The 22,365-nt window shown below is 41.0% G+C and overlaps 2 protein-coding genes across 2 annotated transcripts in view; one reads left to right on the forward strand and one right to left on the reverse strand.

Moving 5' to 3' along the window:
- Nucleotides 1-7,287: 7,287 nt before the first annotated feature.
- LOC134165834 (riboflavin-binding protein-like) lies at nucleotides 7,288-18,588 on the reverse strand. Its single transcript, XM_062622999.1, has 5 exons — nucleotides 18,407-18,588; nucleotides 17,976-18,075; nucleotides 16,754-16,882; nucleotides 11,670-11,781; nucleotides 7,288-7,670 (listed from the first exon to the last, which is right to left on the reverse strand). The coding sequence occupies exons 1-5, from the start codon at nucleotides 18,543-18,545 to the stop codon at nucleotides 7,404-7,406; spliced, it is 747 nt and encodes a 248-aa protein (XP_062478983.1). The 5' UTR covers nucleotides 18,546-18,588; the 3' UTR covers nucleotides 7,288-7,403.
- Nucleotides 11,231-22,365, forward strand: part of MAST2 (microtubule associated serine/threonine kinase 2) — a 214,996-nt gene continuing 203,861 nt past the window's right edge. The window contains exon 1 of the mRNA XM_062622984.1: nucleotides 11,231-12,185. The gene's annotated coding sequence lies outside the window, so the exon portion shown is untranslated. The remainder of the gene's footprint in view (nucleotides 12,186-22,365) is intronic.

Raw genomic sequence — 22,365 nt, forward strand, 5'->3', positions numbered from 1 at the left:
GATTTGTCAGTCCAGGCAGGTTTAACATTCTTGAACCGGGTATTGAGAAACTCTCCTGAGTATCCACCTTGCACCAAAGGTACTGAGAAGCTATGCTAGAGTCCAGCTGACTGCAGTGATGCCTTCCAGTGACTAGCCATGTCCCTGGAAGCCGTTTGGCAGGCAGCAAAAGTGGGGAGCATGTCTGAGCTGCAAGACCCTTCAGAGGGAATATAACATTCCCAATGAGTAATGCACACATAGGGGTTTGTGATTGCAGGAGTACTAGCAGTATTTCACTGCTGTTTGCTCCAGGCTTCACCTTCACATTACTGTTGGGTAGAAAGGTGACTGGTGTATGATAAAAAGTAATTAAAAAAAAAGAAAAGCAAGCCCATTTTCCAGTCTTAAAGAATGCCCCAGCAATGAAATGAGTGTGTCATCTGACCTGCCTGTGTGGAGAGGGTATGCTTACCTAGCAGAAAGTTTGGAGGAATTCTAGTGACACTGGAAATGTTGTGCAACATGCATGGCTACAGTTCCCCACCAGTTAGAAGATTCTTGTGTTGAAGCCATAGATCTGGAGCAATTCCAGGCAATTTGATTTAAAGTAAACATCCTGGATGCAGTGTGTCAGATACTAGCATGATATTGTTTCAATCTTTCTCATTTCTCCTGTGGGAATAATCATTCCATGGAGAAAGAAAGTGATCTAATGAGAGAATTAACTCAAGAGCTTGAACACTGAATTAATCACAGCTGTCTGAGAGGGGAACCAAGGCAAACTCCACAGAGAGCTCACTGCATTTCCAAGGAAGGAGGCCAAAAGAATACTAAGACTTGGATAGTATTTGGTGATCAAAACAGACACAGGAGAGATATGCTTTTAGTAGCTAAAGAGAATCAAAACTGTGAGCAGTGAGAGTTTCCCCTCTCATTTCTCTCAGGAGTGAAATCTCCACTATGGGATCGCTGCAACTTTTTCTTGCAGAGGTTGAAAGCTGCCAGATTATTGGGGTCTGATCCTAACTGTGTCCCACACGTCTCTGAAGTAGATGATTGATTTAAACGCTTGGCTCCTTTTTTTCACACCTAGAATTGTCCTGCAGCTTTGTGCTGAATGAGACCTGTTTGCTAAAGTGATTTTATCAAAGGTGCTGGTCTTATTTTTGCCAAAAGGAAAAATGAGTTGTGCTTGAGAATTATCAGTCTTCAGGCACGTGGGACTTTAGTCTTGCCATTAGTAAAGCTTGGCAGTGTTTCAAATTGTAATCCAAATCCTAATGCTTTTTGGACTCTAACTGTTCTTGTCTAAAAGGGAACACAATTATTTAGACAAGTAAGTGGAGTTAAGAGCAAACACACAAGAGCCACATGAGATGTCTAGAGCATGTGGCTTTTTTATTTTCCAATGACTCCAAGTTATTAAAACCTTTTGAACAGGAAAAAGGAAGGAAAATAACCAGAAACTATGCATAAATCCAGCTAATTTTATTCTCTTTATTTTACATAGTCATCAGATTTATATATCAGAAGCATGTTTGCTCTCCTAGAATATATTACACTTGCATTGACAGAGCTTGTGAGCTGATTTTATTGAGAAGATGGATAAAATTAAACTCTGCCTGATACCCACCACATTCCACAGCCTGTGCGTGCAGTGGGGTCATTCCAGAAGCAGCGCCTCAGTGGAATGTGAGATACATACATCACAAACTCTGAGTAACTGTTAGCAGGATGTCTGTAGGTCTTACATCTGCTTGCTTTGTGAGTCAGGACTTCCAGGGCTCCGCATACATGGAAGACTTAAAAGAGTAAAACTTCCTCAGTATGACATTTCAACTGTAAATAGCATAAGTTTCTACCATGTGTCCCAACTCCTTGGCTGCTCTGCTGTTCCCTTGTCATGTATTTCCCATGTCTTGTTTTTCCCTGGATGACTTTTTTCCTTGATTAACCTTTCCTCAGTCCCAGCATTTTTCATTTCCATTTTCAGAATTTTACCTTTGGAGGCCTTGACTAGCTCTCTGGTCAGAAAGATTGTTTTTATTCTCATCTTGTCTTTCAAAGTGCTTGCAAAATCTAAGCAGAAGTAAGCAGAAGTATTGACTAAAATCAGAACAGACCCTCTGCAGTTCCTAAAAGAATATCTGTCTGAGCTTAATGACAACATGCTCATAGTAATACTTTAATATAATTTTTAACCAGTTGTGCACCCATGTTATGGTGATTTCATTTGCACTTCGGTTTTCTCAGTTTGCTTATCAGACTGTTAGATCAAATGTTACCAAACCCCTTATAAGGCCACATCTCATCTACAGCTTTCCTTTTTTCTGGTGGCTGCTTGTTTCTCAGCAAGAGAAATCAGCCTGTTTTGACACTATTTGCCTTAAATAATCTAACAATTATTATTTTTAGAATCATAGAACAGTTAGGGTTGGAAAGGACCTTAAGATCATATCGTTCCAACCCCCCTGCCGTGGGCAGGGACAACTCACACTCAGCCATGTCACCCAAGGCTTTGTCCAACCTGGCCTTGAACACTCCCAGGGATGGAGCATTCACAGCTTCCCTGGGCAACCCATTCCAGTGCCTCACCACCCTTACAGTAAAGGACTTCTTCCTTGTATCCAATCTAAATACCCCCTGTTTAAGTTTTAGCCCATTACCCCTTGTGCTACCACTACAGTCCCTGATGAAGAGTCCCTCCCCAGCATCCCTATAGGCCCCCTTCAGATACTGGAAGGCTGCTATGAGGTCTCCATGCAGCCTTCTCTTCTCCAGGCTGAGCAGCCCCAACTTCCTCAGCCTGTCTTCATACGGGAGGTGCTGCAGTCCCCTGATCATCCTCATGGCCTCCTCTGGACTTGTTCCAACAGTTCCATGTCCTTTTTATGTTGAGGACACCAGAACTGCACACAATACTCCAGGTGAGGTCTCATGAGAGAATTTTAGAATTTTGTTATCCCTGAAGGCACATGGAAACGCATTGTTTAATAACATGTTCTATTTTTTGGATGCTCAGTTTTTTGCAGTATTTTATTTCATAAAATACTGGAGTGTGTCCAGAGAAGGGCAGTGAAGCTGGTGAAGGGCCTGGAGCACAAGTGTGATGAGGAACGGCTGAGGGAACTGGGGTTGTTCAGCCTGGAGAAAAGGAAGCTCAGGATAGACCTTATCTTCTCTCTACAACTACCTGAAAGGAGGCTGTAGTGAGGTGGGGGTCAGTCTCTTCTCCCAAGTAACAAGCGATAGGACAAGAGGAAACAGCCTCAAGCTGTACCAGGGGAGGTTTAGACTGGATATTGGGAAAAATTCTTCACCAAAAGGGCTGCTGAGCACTGGAACAGGCTGCCCAGGGAAGTGGTTGAGTCACTGTCCCTGGAGGCATTTAAAAGATGTGTAGCTGTGACACTTAGGGACACGTTTAGCAGTGGACTTGGCATTGCGAGGTTAATGGTTGTGCCCCATGATCCTAAGGGTCTTTTCCAACCTAAACAATTTGGTGATTCTATGATTTCTGCATAACTTTTGTCCAAGGATCACCTTACAAAGTGTAACTCCATCTGCAGTGTGAAATAAGGCTCTGAAACAGGACTTGTCTGTGCTAGCCCTAGTTCTGCAATACTTGCAATGATCAGATAAGTCTCTTACTGATTCTCTCCCACTGACTCAGTTTGCTTCTCACTATGTATTTTCTTCTCAGGTATATTTTGAAGATTAATGAATATTTATAAGATGTTCTGAGTGAAACCTACACATGAAAAATGCAACAGAAGTTGAAAATGCCATAATTACTGATGCTTATTATTTTTTAAAAAGGAAGCTATGTTGCAATCAATATCCATGGAGAATTATGAGCTATAAAAATAAACTGAGGACTAAAGATACTCCAGGAAATTGTGGCTGGAACAGCTAAACTGAAGGTGAAAATCACACTAAATAACCTGATGAAGAAAGCCTTGCAATGGCACAAGATGCAGTGGGCAAGTTTTGTTAATAATGCTTAGTATTGAAATATGCAGAGTGAAGTATTTGTATTACAGAAGGATGATGAAATCCCTTCCAGCCTGCAGGTAATTAAAGATGAGGTTCATCATCATAAGTAACATTAATAATTTTAAAGCAGCAGGCTCAGATAACTGATACTAGAGAGCTCTGACAGAACGAACAGAACAGAGACCTCATCTCTAAGAACTCATGGCATTTCAGTGAAACCTCAGAAGTCTCACAGTATTGTGCCAATGTTTAAGGAAAGCAAATTAAATAAACAGAGCAAGCAGGATGACCCAGCAGCTGAGTTATGGTTAACGTGACACCAGTCCCAAGCAGCACAGTCCAAAAGCTGATAGGCAGGTCATAAATGAGTCAATAACTAGTGATAATTTTTATTTTTATCAACATTGCCTTGTTGATAAATCCATTTTAATTTATTGATAAGGTTGCAAGTCTGTTTCCTACTGATTAGTGCAGGAACATATTTCACAACATATTTCACAAAGCATTTGATGTACCATTGTGACATTTTGATAAAGATCTTAGTTGAGTCTGGTGTCACTGAACACAGAGACATTTCAGTTGTCTGGGCCAGCATGGGTCCAGAAGCAGGAGGTGTGCTTTTGAGCTGTGATGCACAGCAGGCACCTCCCAGATCAGATTAGCATTAGCTGGGGATGACTGCAGTCATCAGCAACATGGAGCTTTCTGTCTCCTGACTCACCTTCATAATGATTTTTAGTGTTATTTTTCATTTTGCTTTATCTGAGTTATCCCAGCCTTTCTGTAAGCGTAAAATTGCCACTGAAAGCATTTCTGAGTAACACAGAGAATTGTCTAAAATGTAAGTTACTCTGAGTATAAAGCAGATACACACAGTGGGTTAGGAAGGTTGGCATAGTCACACAAAGGATTTGTAATACAACCAATCTCAAAGCAATAAGCCTGAGAGCTGAGATCACAGTTCACACCCCTGGGAGCAGGGAGCTGTATAGTGGAAAAGAGTAATGCCAAGAAAAAATGAGGAATCATAGCACATGGACACTGGAGTCATGCAGAGAATCAGAATGATGCTGCAGAAGTCTGTAGAGAGGCAGGAACATGGTTCTCTGTCTGTAGGTCACCCTTAACACTGCCTTGGAGTTTGGCTTTGATTTGTACAATCTAGGGAGGATATTCGTGACTGGAGAAGCTACAGAGGAGAACCACAAGTATCATTTAAGGAGAGAGGGAATGTCTTATGACATACATAAGTTAAATAGAGCTGAGGTAGAGCTAATTGCTAAGAAGTGGTTTGATGCAGTGTATATGTTGCTGAGCAGAAAATCAATGCTGGCTACTGAAGAACTCTTTAACGCGACAGGTTTCAGCAAAACACACTGGCTGAAAGATAAATTAGGGATAATGTTTAACACTGAGGAAACAAATTGGACAATTCTCTGTTATTCTGAATTTTAAATCAAGACCGAAAGTCTTTCTGGGTGATAACTTCTATTTAAATAAAACATATCTGGATCAATAAAAGAGTGACCAAGAGGTCGGGACAATTTCTATATTAGGGACAACGGAGCATTTCTTGACTTTTTGGCTCAGAAAAGAGATCAACTAGAGGGAATGTGGTAGCTCTGCAAAAGCACTGGGGTCACAAAAGAATCAAATGGTTTGAGTTGGGTACATCATGATTCAGTGCTAAAGTTATGAATAGGAGCCAAATGGTGTTGGTCCCTTAGCTGCTGTAAGATCCAGTGCTGTTCAAAAACATGCAGTAACCGGTCTCATGGGTCATCCTGAAATTAAGCATGGAAGAACTGTTTGGTAAGAGTGGTTTCAAGACTAATTTAGCCAGAGCAAAGAGGATAAAGTGGAATGTGAAGAAAAAGAGCAGAAACACAGGCAGAAACAGTTGTGCTATACTTAACAAAAAACAGGAAGGAAATCTTTGGCCATGGTGATAGAGAAGTTGGTGTTGTGGCAGTGAGAAGGGATAATTAATTCCTGAATTTTGAGCCCAGCAAAATAAAAAGCAGGAAAATTTCTGCTCTGATTCAGGTGCAATAAAGAGGCAGAGGAAAGAACAGAGTTAGTGAAATAAGGGGAAAAGGGACTGTCGGAGCTTTACAGAAGGCCAAATTCTTGTTCTTTCTTTTCAAACAGTAAAACTAACAGATTGAGTTAGCATGAAATGTAGATGTGGCAAAGTACCATCCTAAAAACAGTTCAGAGCTGGTAGGAATCAGTGCATTGTTAAATACACTGAGAAGCTGGTTGGAAGCTGAGCATGATCTAATGGGTTGAGCATTACTATTGCAGCTGTGTGAAACCACTCCAATAAATAAACAGTCCAGTGAAGAAAGTGTGCTGGATTTTTAAGATTCTCCTAGTTTAATAGGATGTGCCAAGTCATTGTTCTCACTGTGGGCCAGATTCTTACATGCTGTAAGGTGCTTAGCACTGAGCTGACACCCTCCCCCCCCCCCAAATCCTTCTCATGGTTTTCCTGGGGATACCACTGTGAAAGGCTGTAGAGAATGGCACTGACCTGCCACTCTGCAGCCATGTCTGAGGGGGTGTGGATGCATAACTGAAAGCAGGACTTCATTTCTCCTTACTTGGTGAGTCTCTCTGGGACTGCTGCAGATTTTGGTTTTAGTTTGATTGTAACAGTGATGGTGGGAAGCTGAATTGCTGATGGGAGAAACCTGATTGGGGCCTTCTCTGACACTTCCATTTGATAATCAGGGAACATTCTGTTTGGAATCATTCAGTGAGATTAATTGCACTAGAATTATGCTTCAAATTCGTATGCAGGAGTCTTTTGTACTGCTGTTGCTTAAGAAAAAAGCCCACTGCAACAGACTGCATACTGTATTCTGGCAATGTATGGATCCAGGGATTTATCTAGTAGACCACAACCCCCTGTTTTGTGAAAATGTTTTTGAGATACAAAATAACTACACTTTTAGTGGTCAGTAGCCAGGCTCACTGACCTATTTCTGCCTGCAGCATTTCTTTTTTATCTGAGCAGTGCCAGGCACGGCGGAACTCGTGACAGGAGTGCTGTGTGCCTATGCTAATCAAGGGTTTGGGCTGAAGATTTGGTGCATTACTGGCATGGCCTTTCAAAGCTCTCTAGTTCTCACCGTTCCACCTTAAGTAAGCAGGAGCTGCCTGTGCCTCTCCTCTTTGAAAGTGAACTCCTAGATGTTACCTTCAGGCTTCTAGCTCTTCAGTTCAAGTCACAAGATTACACCTGTGCTAACCTGTCTGGGAGCTTTGTGATGCAGATGCAAAAACATCAGAGGAAGATTAATATAACCAGCCATTGATTTATTATGTTCTAGGAAATAAGGGATAAAGCAGGCTGGCGTAGTGCCCTGAGCCCAGCCTCCATGGTGATTTCTCTTGTCCTGACATACATCCACCAGCATTTATCTTGTATGTTCCTTTTCCTCTCCCTTTAGTTTCTCAAACTTCAGGAGCTTCTTTTGGCAGGCACGCTCCTCACTGCTGCTGCTGCTGCTGCTGCTGCTGCTGGAGCTGCTGCTGCTGGAGCTTTCCTCTGAGCTCTTGGAGAGGAGATACTTGATTGCCACCATGTCCTTCTTGTTCATTTGCAAGCAGAGGCAAGAGGACTTGCTCACCTTGAATGACTTCCCCCACATACTCTGGCACATGTCAGTCCCATTTGTGTACATCTGTGTGTCAAATAAGAAATGTATCAATTACATTTGAAAAAAAATAAGTTAAAACCAGTGTATCAAAATGAGAAACATATAACTTTTAAAGAACTGGTACTGGATTATAAAAAAGCAACTGGCAGTCATTCCCTGTCCTGCTGTGTGCTGTGCTTTATCACTTCTCAGATATCTTAAAATGTTATCCAGTCCCACAGCTGGCAAAAGAGATTTGCCTGTTGTGAAAGCAAGTGATCACACAAAGTGCAACGTGATCAAGAGCCAGCCCTTTGTTTCCCCCTGGGGCTGACAGCCCAGCTGGCTTTCTGGGGCTGACAGGCCGAAGCTGTGTTGAGAGGTTCTACAACTTGCAGCATGTCAGGTCAGTCTGACATGCCTCTGGAACTGAGTAGTGCTGAAAGTGCCAGACTGTGCTTTATGGGAATCTTTATTTCTACAGCCTACAGACAACCCAGTGGAGTCACAGCTCCATGGGATCTCACTGTGCCTGCTGCAATGTACATCGTGACCAAGCAGGACCTCACAAAGAATGTAACTTAGAAACTGCTTGAAGAAAATATGTTCTCTTCAAGCTTCCAAAGTGCTGTGTCTAGTGGTACAATGGCCTTTCTGGCTCAAGAAACTGTAAACCACAGCTTCTTTAATCCTACACTGTTTCTCTTAGTGCTGTGATTTCTGGATGGTGTGCTGGTTTACTGTCATTGCCAGTTCACATACATATCTGACACCATGAATCTTGGAGAAGGTGCCCTCTCTTTGTGGTTGGGACATTTCTGCATGGAAGCTGCTCTGTGTGCAAAAAGTTAATGATTACAGATGTAGGTCTATTACGTGGAAGTGGGCCTGGGCATCTGTAGTCATACAGCTTCTTCTGCTCTACCTATTTTCTACAGCAAGTTCTTATGAGATGTCTTCCTGTCTCCCCAAATGCAAAACTGTGTTGACCTATTACTGTGCAGGAAGGCAGATGAGAAATCATAATAATCACTTTTGCCTTAGAAATCTCTCCTTTGTGAATAATACAGAGTCCATTCTAGATAGCCCCAAAGACACTGTAGTCTGTAAAACAGCTTTTCATTTAACATCATCTTGAGCCAGGGCTCGCTCCATCGCTTCAGTTGCTGGAGGAGGAGTGTGGAGGTTGGCCTGTGCACTGTGAACAACACAGGGCCAGGAATGGAAAGGTTTCTTTATCTAGTTCTCTCCTCGTGTTCTCAGGGCAGGCAGAGTGTAGCTGTTTCTTTCCCACTATTTCTTTTAAGCAGCATTAGACATTTTCTTCCTGTGCAATTCCTGGATTTCTACCTGCTAATCATTACAGAAAGTATTAAGAGCTGTTATGTGGGTTTTCTTTGGTCTGTATGCAAGAGACATGGCTGCATTCTATTCTTGTGTCCCACAGGTTCTGTAACATGTATTTATGCTTTTGTACTTGCTAAATGGGTGATTTTATTTTGACCTTCTTCCTAACTCTGCTTAAAGATCAGAGCCTGGCCAGAAACCTGCAGCAAACAAGCAGTGCATGCAGCCCATTTATCCAAAGTGTCCTTAAATTACTGCAAAGGATTCTGAGTCTTCACCTTCTTGGAAAATCTTCTAGTCTGTGCATTAACACTGCCTAGGGAGCACTCAGCTGGGAGAACAATGACAAAAGGGGCCTCATTTTAGCCAGGCTGAAAGTGCTGGCTATGATCCATTGTGCATTTTTAATATTCAGCATTTGTTCCATATTCAGCATTTGTTCCAAATAGTCCTTACAACCACTTGCAGATGTCAAATGTAGGGCTGCTGACTGCTTCGCTGTATGATCTGAAGACATCAAAAGACAATGAGCATCTGGCCACAGTGCTCTGACACTGGAGAACCCATTGTGCTTCTGGGTAACTGCAACTTTCTGCTCCCTAAGTTGAGTCCAAACCAAGCAAAGAGGTGATCCTGCCGCTCTATTCTGCTCTTATGAGATCCCACTTGGAGCACTGTGTGCAGTTCTGGTGTCCTCAACATAAGAAGGACATGGAGCTGTTGGAGCAAGTCCAGAGGAGGGCCACGAGGATGATCAGGGGGCTGGAGCACCTCCCGTATGAAGACAGGCTGAGAAAGTTGGGGCTGTTCAGCCTGGAGAAGAGAAGGCTGCGTGGAGACCTCATAGCAGCCTTCCAGTGTCTGAAGGAGGCCTACAAGGACGCTGGGGATGACCCTTCATCAGGGTCTGTAGCAACAGGACAAGGGGGAATGGGTTTAAACTTAAACAGGGGAAGTTCAGGTTAGATACAAGGAAGAAGTCCTTTACTGTAAGGGTGGTGAGGCACTGGAATGGGTTGCCCAGAGAAGTGGTAAATGCTCCATCCCCAGCAGTGTTCCAGGCCAGGCTGGACAGAGCCTTGGGCAACATTGACTACTTTGAGGAATCCAAGCCCATGGCAGGGGGTTTGGAACTAGATTACCTTGAGGTCCTTTCCAACCCTGAGTATTCTATGATTCTAAGTCTAGTGTTTGTCTGTCACGTAACATTCAGATGGGAAATGTGTTTTTTTAATTGCTTTGAAGAAACTTCATCTTTATTCTGACTTCCCACGCAAGCCTATTTTGGGTGAAAAACATGGGCAGTTTGGGGTGTGGTTCCACTTAGTTGAGAAGTAGCTGCGCCTGGCGTCAAGTGATAAGATGTCTGGATTTGCTGACTGTTTTCCCTGCAGATGGTATATTTTTCTTAAGAAATATGTAGAAGGGAATTTAAGGTTAAAAATTCCTATCTCTGGACCTTGAGCAGGGACTGGAGATTATTTACGGAGATTATCATTTTGGTTTTCACTTCATCTGGAACCACTGATGATTTAGCACATCTGGGAGACTCAGCTGTAAGTTTACGCAGCCCATTTGGTTTTTGGCCACCTTCCTGAGCCTGCTGATCTGTGTCAATTTTGCAAGGCAGACAGCGCTAACTGGACTGTGACTTCCACTTGTATCAGTTGCTGAACTGACTTCTGGAAGTATATGCACTTGAACTCAAAACAATGAATCTGGAATCTCTGCAAGTCTTACTGCCAGTCCCTAATCACTACACTTAGATTTCATTTAATTCTTCAATTTGGACAGTTTTCATGGGCTCAGTGAAGTTCAGATATTAAAAATGCTCAAGTAAGTGTAGCAGTTTTAAGTTGTATTTTTTCATCCTGATGCTAAACTTGCTTGAGTCACTAGAAAAAATCCTATCTGACTCTTTAAATGTCTGTAGATCAGCTTTGTTCCTATAAGTCTTATCAGTTCTCATTTTATACACTTTTGCCCATAAAATCAGTTATCCCAACCATTAAACATTCTCAGAAAGACTGGATGAGCTCTCAGAAAGCTTATTAGTGGTGGTCTTTAACCATCAGAGTTACATAGAGCAAAGCTAGCTCTGTCAGGCCATTGGCAGAGACAATGGATATCACACATTGGAGATACAAGAGGTCTATGGAGAACAGAAGGGAGACAATTAGAAGAAATGAGGAATTTTGAGGATGGAGAAGGATTTGAACATACCAAAGTAAAATAGAGAAAAAGGCAAAGATGCCTAATACGCAAGAAGACCATAAAAATGGCTTAGTAATTTGGGAACTTACATCCCAATTTAAAAATACAGAGGTAAAACCCCACATTATATAAGGAACGTTATAAAATACCTCCCAGAGTCTCTGTTGTATGAACAAAGTTAATTTGTCTTTTACTTTCTAAGCCTGACTGTGGTTAAACATATCTGTGCTGCTTGAACTTTCAGTTTTGTTTCACAAGTGGTATGGACAATGGTTAATTAAATACATATATCCTTAGAGTAAGAGATCTACATAAGTATAAATGCTTAACTATTTCTATACTTAAGAAGTCTGATGTAGGTATGGCTTGAAACTGCTGAAGTAAAAATAATTCACTTGTTGCATTTTATACCCATATACTCAGGAAAAAAGAAAGACCCCTCAATACCATTCTTTTCTGCTTCAGTTGATCAGGTTTTCTTACCTCACTGTATGGAATACATTTATTGTTACAGTGGTTTTCTCCACTTCGATCCCATTCCCAGTCTGTCAGCCAGTTACGAACACATGTGGAATCATCTTTGCAGGCTTCATACCTTCATGGAGATTAGTGGAAGTTACAGTTAATTTCTCTTACTTCTTTTTTTCAGTGGACTCAGATTCAACTCTAAAAGCCTATGTGAGCTATGCCAGTAACATTGTATGGTTGCACAGTGCAGCTTAGCAACAGATCTTCAAAAGATGTGCACATTATCTTAGCTTGACATGTACATAAACTCTGAGCTGACCGGGAAGACCTAAATCCCAATGCAAACTAAACAGTTCAGCCACTACATTTTGTACTCACAGACTTAAGTAAAGGGCTCATGTTCTGAGGAGCAACGCTCCTTCATGCAGTGTTTTCTGATGGTTTTGTTTGCTGATGTTACTGAGTGGGGAAATAACTGTGTGGGGAGGGAGTTTTAGGAATGCTGATGTTCAATATTGTGGCAGAGCACAGGTATGCTAAGAGTGAACTGTCACTTGGGGGAGGTGTGTGGGAAGTTTGTATTTATGAATTAATTTGGGAAAAGAATAATTATATTTCCTAGGCAGGGGGTTCTATAAGAAACATGCACTGAAATAAGGAAAATATACGAACAACAAAATCATAAAAACTAATAGGCTGTCAGCCTCAGAATGGCAGTTTCAAAGCAGGTAAACTTGAAGTGAATGAGGAAAGAGAAGAGTCTTGCAGGTTACAGGTCCAAAATATTAAATTTGTTTTTAACTTATAAGCAGTAATGTAAAAAAAAGCCTATAAACAGGGACGAATACAGTTTGCAACTGCTTGGTTTGTGTGATGAGAGATCTCATAGCTTACCATTATCCTACATCATTTCCTTCCTTCCACTTCTTTTTATGTTCCACTTTTTGTCTCTTACCTTTCTTTAGTATCACTTTCTGCAAATCAGTTAACATCTACTTACATTTAGTCTCAATAGCTTCAGGCAGACTATTCCCACTAGTAACTGAGAGTGCCAAAATCATGAGGCACAGCTCTCAAAAAGTTAGTGTTGCTCAGCATGGTATTTATAATTAATGTGCCTTTGGATAGATTTTCTGTTTGTCATTTTTCATCTTCGGGGTCATGTTTCCAAAACTAGTTTGATATCATGAAGGCTGCAGACTTACATTTTTAAATGAAATATGAGGCTGTCTTGTGGGCACAGAACTACAAGAACACATTGCAGTACACGTGCATATGCAGGTGCACATCCACAGAACCTTCACATAGGGGTTTTTTTGCTTTTTGGAGGGAGAAAGAACAGCAACAGATGGAGGGTAACCAGGGCCTGAACTAAACAGGTGTAGGGCAGGAGACCTGTATTTACAAATGTGTTCATCCATGAATCTGCTGTCAGAGGTGGGGGCTCTGCTGGAAATACAGGCTGCAATGTGATAAATTAATGTAATGTGGCGCTACCAGGTAAATCTTCCCAGTTCGTGCCATGACTGGATTTGGGACGAGGGAATGTAAGAATAACTGGTTTGTTGTTTGTTAGCTGCTGCATGTACCCTGACTGAGAAAGACAACAGAGGTAAATCGCCAGTGTTTCTCTAACACTAGACACTTTGCCTGCTTGAAGGCACACCAGGTAGGAGCATCAATGCAAACTCTTTGATATTCACCATCTACAGACTCCACATACCAGTGTCAGATTCAACAATTGATTCTTCAAGCCACGTAGGCACGTCCTTCACTTTATGCATGCATTTATATTCATTGCTTTCTAGCACAGTCGATCAGTATCTACTGTGAGCTGCCTAATACCAGCACTTCCACTGAAAGCAGCTGTGCCCTTCCCAGAGTCTTCTTTTTCTGGTTTCCTTTTTTATTTGCCTAAGTGTTTTTTAGCCTGATGAGTTCCCAGACCCAGGTTGCTTCATGGCCTCTCCGACAGTGCTGCTGGCACATGGGTGGGGACAGGGCAAGGGAGGGAATGAGCAGCCCTTGGGGCTGAGGAGAAGGTGGAACTGCTTCTTGTGAAATTTGTGTTTCCTTCAGTTATACTTTTCAAATAATGAATAAGTATTTCAGAGTTTTGTTGACCTGGGTCATTCATGTTATGCATCTGGTTTCCTCAGGAATTTGAATTAAATACATTAAAGGATTTATATTTTTTCACTGTTATCTATTGAGTTGTCAGATGAAATGTTTCCTAATTACAATTATTGCCTGACTCTGGGGTTTGTTATATATCAGGACCAAGGCATAACTATTGCTCTGAGTTTTTCTTTATCCCAATGGAAGTAATTCTGAAGCTAAATTTATAAAAAGTCATGACTTATGAAAAGTCTGTTTTCTGTTGCCCGTAAGTGGTTTCTTCAAATATTAATTAAAACCTGTGAGAAACAGAAACACAAATACCAGCAAGATCCTCCCTGAACACACCAGTTTCCTATGCACAATGAGCAGGATGTTTTTATTTTAAAGCTTCTCCCCCTGCTTTTTTAGCTGTTTCTCTTTTAAGGGCACAAGACCCTCTCACAGATGGATCAGAAAATGGCTTGTACGTGGGGCTCTTTGAAAGGCAATAGTTTTACAACTAGTGGGAGCAAGAAATCCTAAGACAATGGGAAGAAAAGGAAGGCCCCAAGCAAGTCAGATGAATTTCTTTTAAATGAAGTCACTGCTCATTCAGAATCCTCAGCACATTTCTGGCCACAAAGACATACAGTATGCAGCAGGCACACTCACGGCATGTAGAGAAAGTAGGTCACATCACCAGCAGTGCTACACACGCTAAAGGGACTCCAGTGAATAGAACATGAAAAAATGCTACTTTCAATCACCAGAAAGAGTGGGAATTCTGTCCAGCCTCTTTTCTGGCCCCAGGCCTTAAGCAGGGTGAGGGAATGGGTTTGACATTGGCATTAGGCAGGCACACAGACTAGCGTGCATGGTACTGGCTCATCATTACATTTTTGATTCAGGCCAGGCATCTATGATGCCAACAGGGGCAATAGATCATTGTTCAGCGTATGTTTAGAGTAGAGCCTGCTCTCTGTTAGGAGGCTCTGTACAGGAAAATGATAATTTTTTTTCCTGTGCAGCAGCTGTCAATCATAGCCCCACACTTTCCAACAATGGAGTTTAAAATGCCATTTACCTGGAGGTTCTGGCAATAGCTGGGGGACACTGAGGGCTTTGCCATGTCATATGGCCCACACTATGTGCTTCAGTATGAATCTCATATACACTAAGGCTGGCTTAAACCAGTTCATAGATGCAAACTAAACTTATAGGGTACATTTTCTTTCATCTTTATACTTTCACTGCATATAGCAGTTTGAGTGATGACTTGTATGCTACTTACTGTGGGATACATTTGGTTTAGATATTGGTACTTCACTCCTTTGCCTGTCAGATCTATTCTAAAGCTCACTGCCAACTCCAATGCTTTAATATCCAAATGCTTTTGAATTTTGGAAATACTTGGTTCTGAGCTTTGACATTCTGATCACTGAGGCAAATTCAAGGTCTCAGCCTTTATCTTCAAGGAGGTGATAATCTGGATTCAGTTTAGAAGATTATCAAAAATTTAGGAAGGAAGACTGCATGTGACAAATCTGTTCCTGAGGTACATGGAGCTTCCTAGCACAGAAATAAAAGTAATCACTAGAGGAAATTCTAGGGAAGCTAAGAAATACATCAGCCTTTCTCACTATTTTCCATTACAAATCCCAACCATGTTTTTTGTTTCTCTCTCTGGCACAAAGCAATGGAGACATACTGTAGACAAATCCTACCACAATACTGCACTGCACACATGACTTTGCCCTTGGAGAGAAGGTGAGAGTGAAAATGGATCCATGTGTCAATAACCAAGTTGTGTAACCACCAGGGAAAGCACTTTACAGAGCAGTGTGCTACTGTGTGTATTTTCTATGCTTCCAAGAAAAGCTCTTTCATAACATTTTTGAAGTATTAAAACAGTGTTCCATGATTTTCAGAGCAGCCTAAGAGATTCACAGTTCACTACTTTCAAGGGATGTAGCAGTTACGATCCTATACTGTGAACACAGCCTGTGCTGTTTGTAGGATGCTTCGCACCACTTTAACCATACTATCTGTAGGTCCAGTTACTGCAGTTACTTAATATGGTACTGACTGAGATTTGTATGTCACATGATGACATTATTTAATCCATCATATCAAAATAGGGAGGGAGAGATATATGCTGGATATGGGCCACTGAAAAACTCCCAGTACCCCACCTGGATATAATGCTCCCACCCCAAGACTAAGGACAGACAGGTGCTGGGTTGTTCCACTACATGTGTTGCACTCAAAAACTAATGTGATTCCCTTATGCTATATTTTGGGAAAACAAATGGTAATTAAATGTTTGTTCATTGCTATTAAAATTTTTAGCATTACTTGGCTGCAAGTTTCTCTGAGATTCAGGCTTTTAGAAGTGATTTTAGAGAAGGATGATGGAAGGGAATAGAAAAGGCCAAAGGTGCAAAATTAAGGAATTAAGCTAATTTGTTATATGAATTAATTGAAAACATACAGGAAGTGTCTGCTTTCATAATTGCATAGTGCATTTTATACAAATAACTATCATATCATGATCAAGTATTTAGATTTCAAATGCTAACTGCACAAATGTTAACTTGTAGGCATTGCCTTTTCAAAGGGTGGGCAGGACCCTGACTGCTGTTAGTTCCTGTTGACATGGTGGGGAGCTTCTCCATCATGTCAGGCATTTCAGATGCCACTGCACTGCATCCTCATGGACAGCCTGGCAGTGCTGACCTTGGGTCACCAGTGACTCCATCCTGCCTTCAGCCTGTGCCATTACTATTTTGGGGGTAGTAGCTTAACTGAGGAAAAAAATAGAGATGACAAACAAGAAATGAAGAGGAAGGAGAAAAGGTATAAAGGTGGTGCCACACCATCAAATCTTAGTGCCAACTGACTGGGAGATCTGTGCTTCATCCACCCATGCTCTGTGACATCCAAGTAACACAGAAGTATTAAAGATAAACAAAAATACTTTGATAAAAAGCTGAACCTACCAGTCATCACAAAAGTTTTGACACAGTGGAACAGACCGAATAGCAGCAGTGTAGCTGGGATGGATCCAGCGAGCAGCATATGGAGAACACCGGTAAAAACACTCAATTTTCTTCATGAAATCTTCACAGCTGTGGTGGGTGAGAAAAGCCACAAATAAGCCCATTTCTTAGCATCAAGGCTAGAGCCTCAGTTTTCTAGGCCTGCTTTGATGTGGGTGTAATACACATAGAAAAGCATCCTTGCAGCCTGTTAAGTGTCTATGTTCCAAACTCATTCCTTTGGCATTGTGTACAGACTCTGACTGTGCAATTACCATGGCCAGCTAAAGAGTGAACAAATGTTTCCATGCATATTTCAGCCCTATTTGTGTAAGCTTTCTGTAAACTTTTGAGGCCTTGAGTTTTCCTGGCAAGAACAATTCCAGGCAACGATAAAATGTAGTTTAAAACTATAGTACAAAACCTCTTCGATTTTGTAGCCTCATGGTTTCATTGATCTTTAGATTTTTCCCACAGCCCAGCTGAAGTTACTTAAAAGCACATACTGTTGTGCTCTTCTGGGAGCGGCAGACAAGAGCTGTTACTTTTGCACATCTGTTTTTGCTTAATTGTTTTGTACTTTCATTCTTTTATTTCTCTAACTTGCCATGTTTCACAGCTCTAACATCTAACAGAGTACTTAAAATCTTAATTATGAAGACATTCTTCATGGTTATGAAACCCACAGGACTACAAGAATTTTTATTTCTAAATATTCAGAAGTTTCATTTCCGGACTCTTGTGCCCCTAGTTTGTGACATTTAATAACATAGTTGATCTGCTTTCTAAGCAAAGGAAGAAGCCTGGTCTATGTTGACTAGGGCTGACACTCATTTGGATGTGATGGTTGCTTTGGAGAGCTACAGAGGTGTGGTGTGGTTGTTACTTACTCAGTTTATGACTGCTTTGCATTGCTAGATCTGATTCTATACTGAAAGCAAACATGAAAAAGCATAACCTTTCTGCACAAATAGTATACACATAGGGATTCATGGGGTTTTGTGAGAGAAGAGGAAGAGTCAGCCATTGGTCAGGTGTAGAGAAAAAATGACAGGAGCTGGGTGGTGTAATTGCTAGGACAACCTGGGGATTGTCCATCCCAGGGGGAGTTACCATTAGCTGTGTGGCTGCCACAGCATAGATCTATTGAACCAGGATACAGACAACATCAAAGCTGACTTACGGTTTACTGAGCTGCCCACATCTGTTCCAGTAGCTGTTGCTTACTTTAATTACCGGGGAACGAGCCAATTGCACTGTGAAGTCTGCATAGCAACAGGAAGCTGTTACGAATGAAACAGAGACGTTGCGATAAGGATTTTCTCTAATACTGTATTTGTAAGTCACAGTATGTGAGATGAATCTGTTTTGGCCCATAACTTGATTTTCTTTTAAAAGAAGATAAATGAGGGCAATGAGAGTTTTGCAGTTGACTTTGTGAAGAACCAGTATCTTACTCTTGGTTTGCACGAAGCAATATGCCAGTGAAGGAAGCTTGTCTTGCTTATACTGCATCTTGCGTATTTTTGAGAAATTAAGGGAACTGCTAAAGCAGTCAGTGTGTACAAAGCTGTAGTTCTAGACTATATTTGGCAAAAATTAAACTACTCTTACATTTAGAGTACAGAGTGCATTCACGCATATTTGGCTCAGGACTTGGCTTCAGTTTGTGGGTGCTCCCTTCCAGACATCCAAACTTTCGGCAGGTGGATGACATTATGACAGCAAAGAGGGTGACAGCAAACCTCAGCATTGTTGTTCAGCTCTTTTTCCTGTATGAAGAGAACTTTTATATCCTTTATTTCTAGAAGCCATAACATTAAAAAGAAAGACATATATAACCAAATAAAATATGCTCATCAAAGATTCACACATAAATATTAAGCCATACATTCTCCCTTTCTCTTTGTGTACTTCTCAACACTTACACTTCTGCTGCACAGTTTTGAGGTTTGGTAGCAAATGACAAAAGGCAGTTCAGGCTATTTATGAAATCATGTTATACTTTTCGGTATTTCAAGAAAATGATTTTATATTTTCTACACTGACCTGAATTTATCTTTGAACCCTTCCAAAAGACATTCCTGTTTCACTAGATCTGAACAAAAGGTTGATTAGTTCTAAAACTTGCAGAGTTGCTTTGCACACTTGGAAATGACACATTGAATACAGCTGCAAGTGAGTGGTCAGCACCTGAGCTGGATAAATGACATTGATAACTTGCCTTTGTTGAGGCTATGCTCATTTATACTTAAAAATCTGATCCATTATTTTCTGCTTCTTTTGTGGAGTTTGGTCAAAAATTCAAGATAAAATGGTTTTGACTGTGCAACAAACATTTCTCTAAACACAGACTATGTATTAGTGAGACATATAGATAAAGCTAGGACCTCTTACATAAATCAATGCATAATTATTTATACATGTTAGTAATTCAACCCTTCATCCCTTAGTTAAAAACTCCTGTTACCTTTTTGAACTAATATTGCCTGAGTAAGGACTGCGGTTCCTCTATGTAACCAGACTTTTCAGATACAAAAACCCCAACATACTACAGAAGAATAAAACTGTCTCTCCAGTTTCTCAGTAGTTTCTCACCTCTTTTGCTGTCCTTCTGGGCGATACTTCTCTGTGGAACAGGAACACAATAAATTGTTTTTCTCATTTTCACTTTATATACACACCATCTGGCATCAGTGCTCCAGAATTTGTTTGCCCTGGAAGAACTCCTTGACCCTTTGGAATGTTAACATAGATTTATCTCTAAAGCAGATGCAGTGACCAGCACATAATGCCCTTTTATTGCTTGCAAATGTCAACATGATAAAGAAGAAAGTACAAACATAGGTTAGAATTAGAAAAACAACAGGTCTCCTATATACCAAGTACAACTAAACCCCTGCCTGATTTTTCAATGATTCTTTGTCTCGTTAATTCACAGAAGCACAGAATGGTTGGGGTTGAAAGAGACTTTAAAGATCATAGGCAGGGGCACCTGCCACTCATCTTGCTCCAAGCCTCATCCAACCCGGCCTTGAGCACTGCCAGGGATGGGGCAGCCAGAGCTATTATTAGATTCATTATTATTTTTTAATTATATAATACAAAATACATATTAGACTATATATCTAATAACGTATTATTAGGTTCATTCCTAAAACAGTTTCATGGGGCTCTTATCACAGATTAGGACTTCACTGAATTAGAGACATGAAACCCAACACTTATTTCAGCCTGACCAGCTTAATTTTGGCTACAGAGATGATGGCTTCCTGTGGCTTACACAGTGATTTTACTGCAGCCCATGGAAGAGAAACCATGTCTCCTGATTCCCAGGTCTTTGCTCTTTCTTCACAAGATCCCTTTAAAACCTGCTGCTGTTTGCTCTGGATACTCGATGAGCCTCTTATACGCTCTCCAACCACTGTCACAAGCACCACATGAAACTGTTACCTGTATATGACTCCTGGTTGGATTTCAGTGTGAGCTCTGCTTTCTGCAAAGAGGATTCAGTGTCTGAACATAAGGTAGACATGCTGATTGCAAATAGTTGCACTTACTTTCATAAATGAAATCTCATTGAGTACTGTGAAGAGCAGCACTGCTCAGTACCTTGCAGTTAGACTCCTAAATGCTACCAACAGTAGCATCTGTTGGTCTTATCTTTAAAGCAGAACACTGCTTTGCTGGATAATACTCTGGCACTGTTATTTACAAACCTTTTTTGTTTGAAAAAACAAATACTGGCACAGTGGAAGCTTGGTATGAATCTCATTGCGTAAACTCACTGAGCACGATAATAAAATACTCCATATAAGCTATAAGCACTGATTCCTGTCCTAGCTCTAGTTAAGTGCCTCAAGGCAGGAGTCTTCCTGGCCTAAAAAGAGCCATTTCCAGACCAGTGGAAACTGAGCAATTTTTATGTTCTAGAATGAATTTAATTAAGGCAAGTTTAAAAAAGCATAAAGTAACTATAGGAGAAACTGAAGTAAATGTAATGGCTTATTGCCTACACCTTCACCTCTTGTGGCATGATCTAGTGTTGGTTGAAATTAATGGAGCCCCTTTCTCATGTGTAATGTAAAGGATCTGTGCATACTGCTTGGCACTTGGATCTGTGTGCTCTTACACAAACGAAGACCACTGTATAACATGAACATTCACTTTCAGCATTGTGACGGGTGATAAAGCAGCCTGGTAAAAAGCACAGGAATAGCACATGCTCTTTGCCTTGTTGCTTGGTTTGCATAAAATGCGTGCACTCTTGTAAAGGTGTAAAGCATGCCAGGAGCTGTCTTGTAATGCCTCTGTTCACTGAACTGACATACAAATTATATTAAGCTATAGGAAACTGGGATCTCTTTCAGGCTTTGAGCACGAGCCAAATGGGACCACTTGCTGGGAGATTAGGCAGAGTTTCTAGCAGCAGGAAGGAAAATTGTCATATGTTTGTGATTTCTCAGACTTGGCTTTGGTTTAGCAATACATGTAAGCAGGCTCAGGCTAAGGAGCTTTTTGAGATCTCAGCTATACATCTTTATCACCTGAGAATCAAATCTTGGTTCTTTTTTCTTAAAGTATTCTCTAGCTACTTATTTTTTTGATGCCTTATACTTAGCAATTTGCTGAAGGAAGTTTCTTACCCCTTCCCATACTTGAATGAATCATTTCGTTTTATTTGTTAAAATTGAATTTACTTCAGTGATGTTTGTGTAATTTTAAGACTCCTGCTGCCTTTTAATTTTAACTTCAGTATCTGTGCCCTGTAACTTCTATTCATCTTTTCAAGAGCTACAGTTAAAGTATGTGTGATGTTAAGTGATCGCCACAGACAGCAATTCCAACACCACAGCATTTAATTATTATTATTATTCTTATTATCATCTGATGATCTAATTGATAGTGGCCTATTTGGTAGTAAAAGCATGCATCTGTTCCAAGCCCACAACACCACTACACTCGGTCTCAAAAGCCATCTCCTGAGCAACTTCCTTCTGCCAAAAGCCATTAGCAGAAAACTAGGGGAAAAAATGTTTAAAAAATAGAGCTAGTTTCTAACTTCCCAGCTTCTGGCCGTCAGTTTAGTGACTCTGTCAACTGACATCTCCTAACGCAACACAGCGATTCCTGTTCTGTGAGTCACATCTCTTTAATGACTGCAGTAGCTTTTATGCTTTTATCCTTCTGGTAACTCTGCAAAGCCGAGGTGGTTAAGGGAAAAATTGTTTGTACTTCCAACCAGTGACAACTGCCAGATCCATTTCCCTTCTTGGCATCCTGAAAGTGTCACAACAGCATCACCGGAGGGAGACTGAGTTTCAGGAGCGTAAAATAGAGCATTTGGCCTGTTATAGCTCTATTATATATGGCAATGTGTGCTAATGAAATTAAGCTGTTTGCTCCTCATATGTCAGTGTGAGCCTGCACGTTCAGAAGATGGAACTGTTTTTCTTGTTAACTGTAACTAGAGATTAATTAGGAGCACAGGTTGTCATCTAATTTAGTGTCATTCCTGAAGCTCCTTTGCAGAACTGCATTTAAAGTTGCAACAAGGGCATGTTATTTGATGA

This window comes from Pezoporus occidentalis, unplaced genomic scaffold (genome assembly GCF_034315485.1).
Source record: "Pezoporus occidentalis ecotype Australia unplaced genomic scaffold, CSIRO_AGI_Poc_V1 ctg25, whole genome shotgun sequence".
Classification (NCBI taxonomy): Eukaryota; Metazoa; Chordata; class Aves; order Psittaciformes; family Psittacidae; genus Pezoporus; species Pezoporus occidentalis.

Coding starts and splice junctions, on each gene's coding strand:
- LOC134165834 (XM_062622999.1), bottom strand. CDS start 18,545: ATGCTGAGGTTTGCTGTCACCCTCTTTGCTGTCATAATGTCATCCACC. Junction 18,076..18,406: donor ATGCACTCTGTACTCTAAAT/GTAAGAGTAGTT, acceptor CATTCGTAACAG/CTTCCTGTTGCTATGCAGAC. Junction 16,883..17,975: donor TGTGGGCAGCTCAGTAAACC/GTAAGTCAGCTT, acceptor CACCCACCACAG/CTGTGAAGATTTCATGAAGA.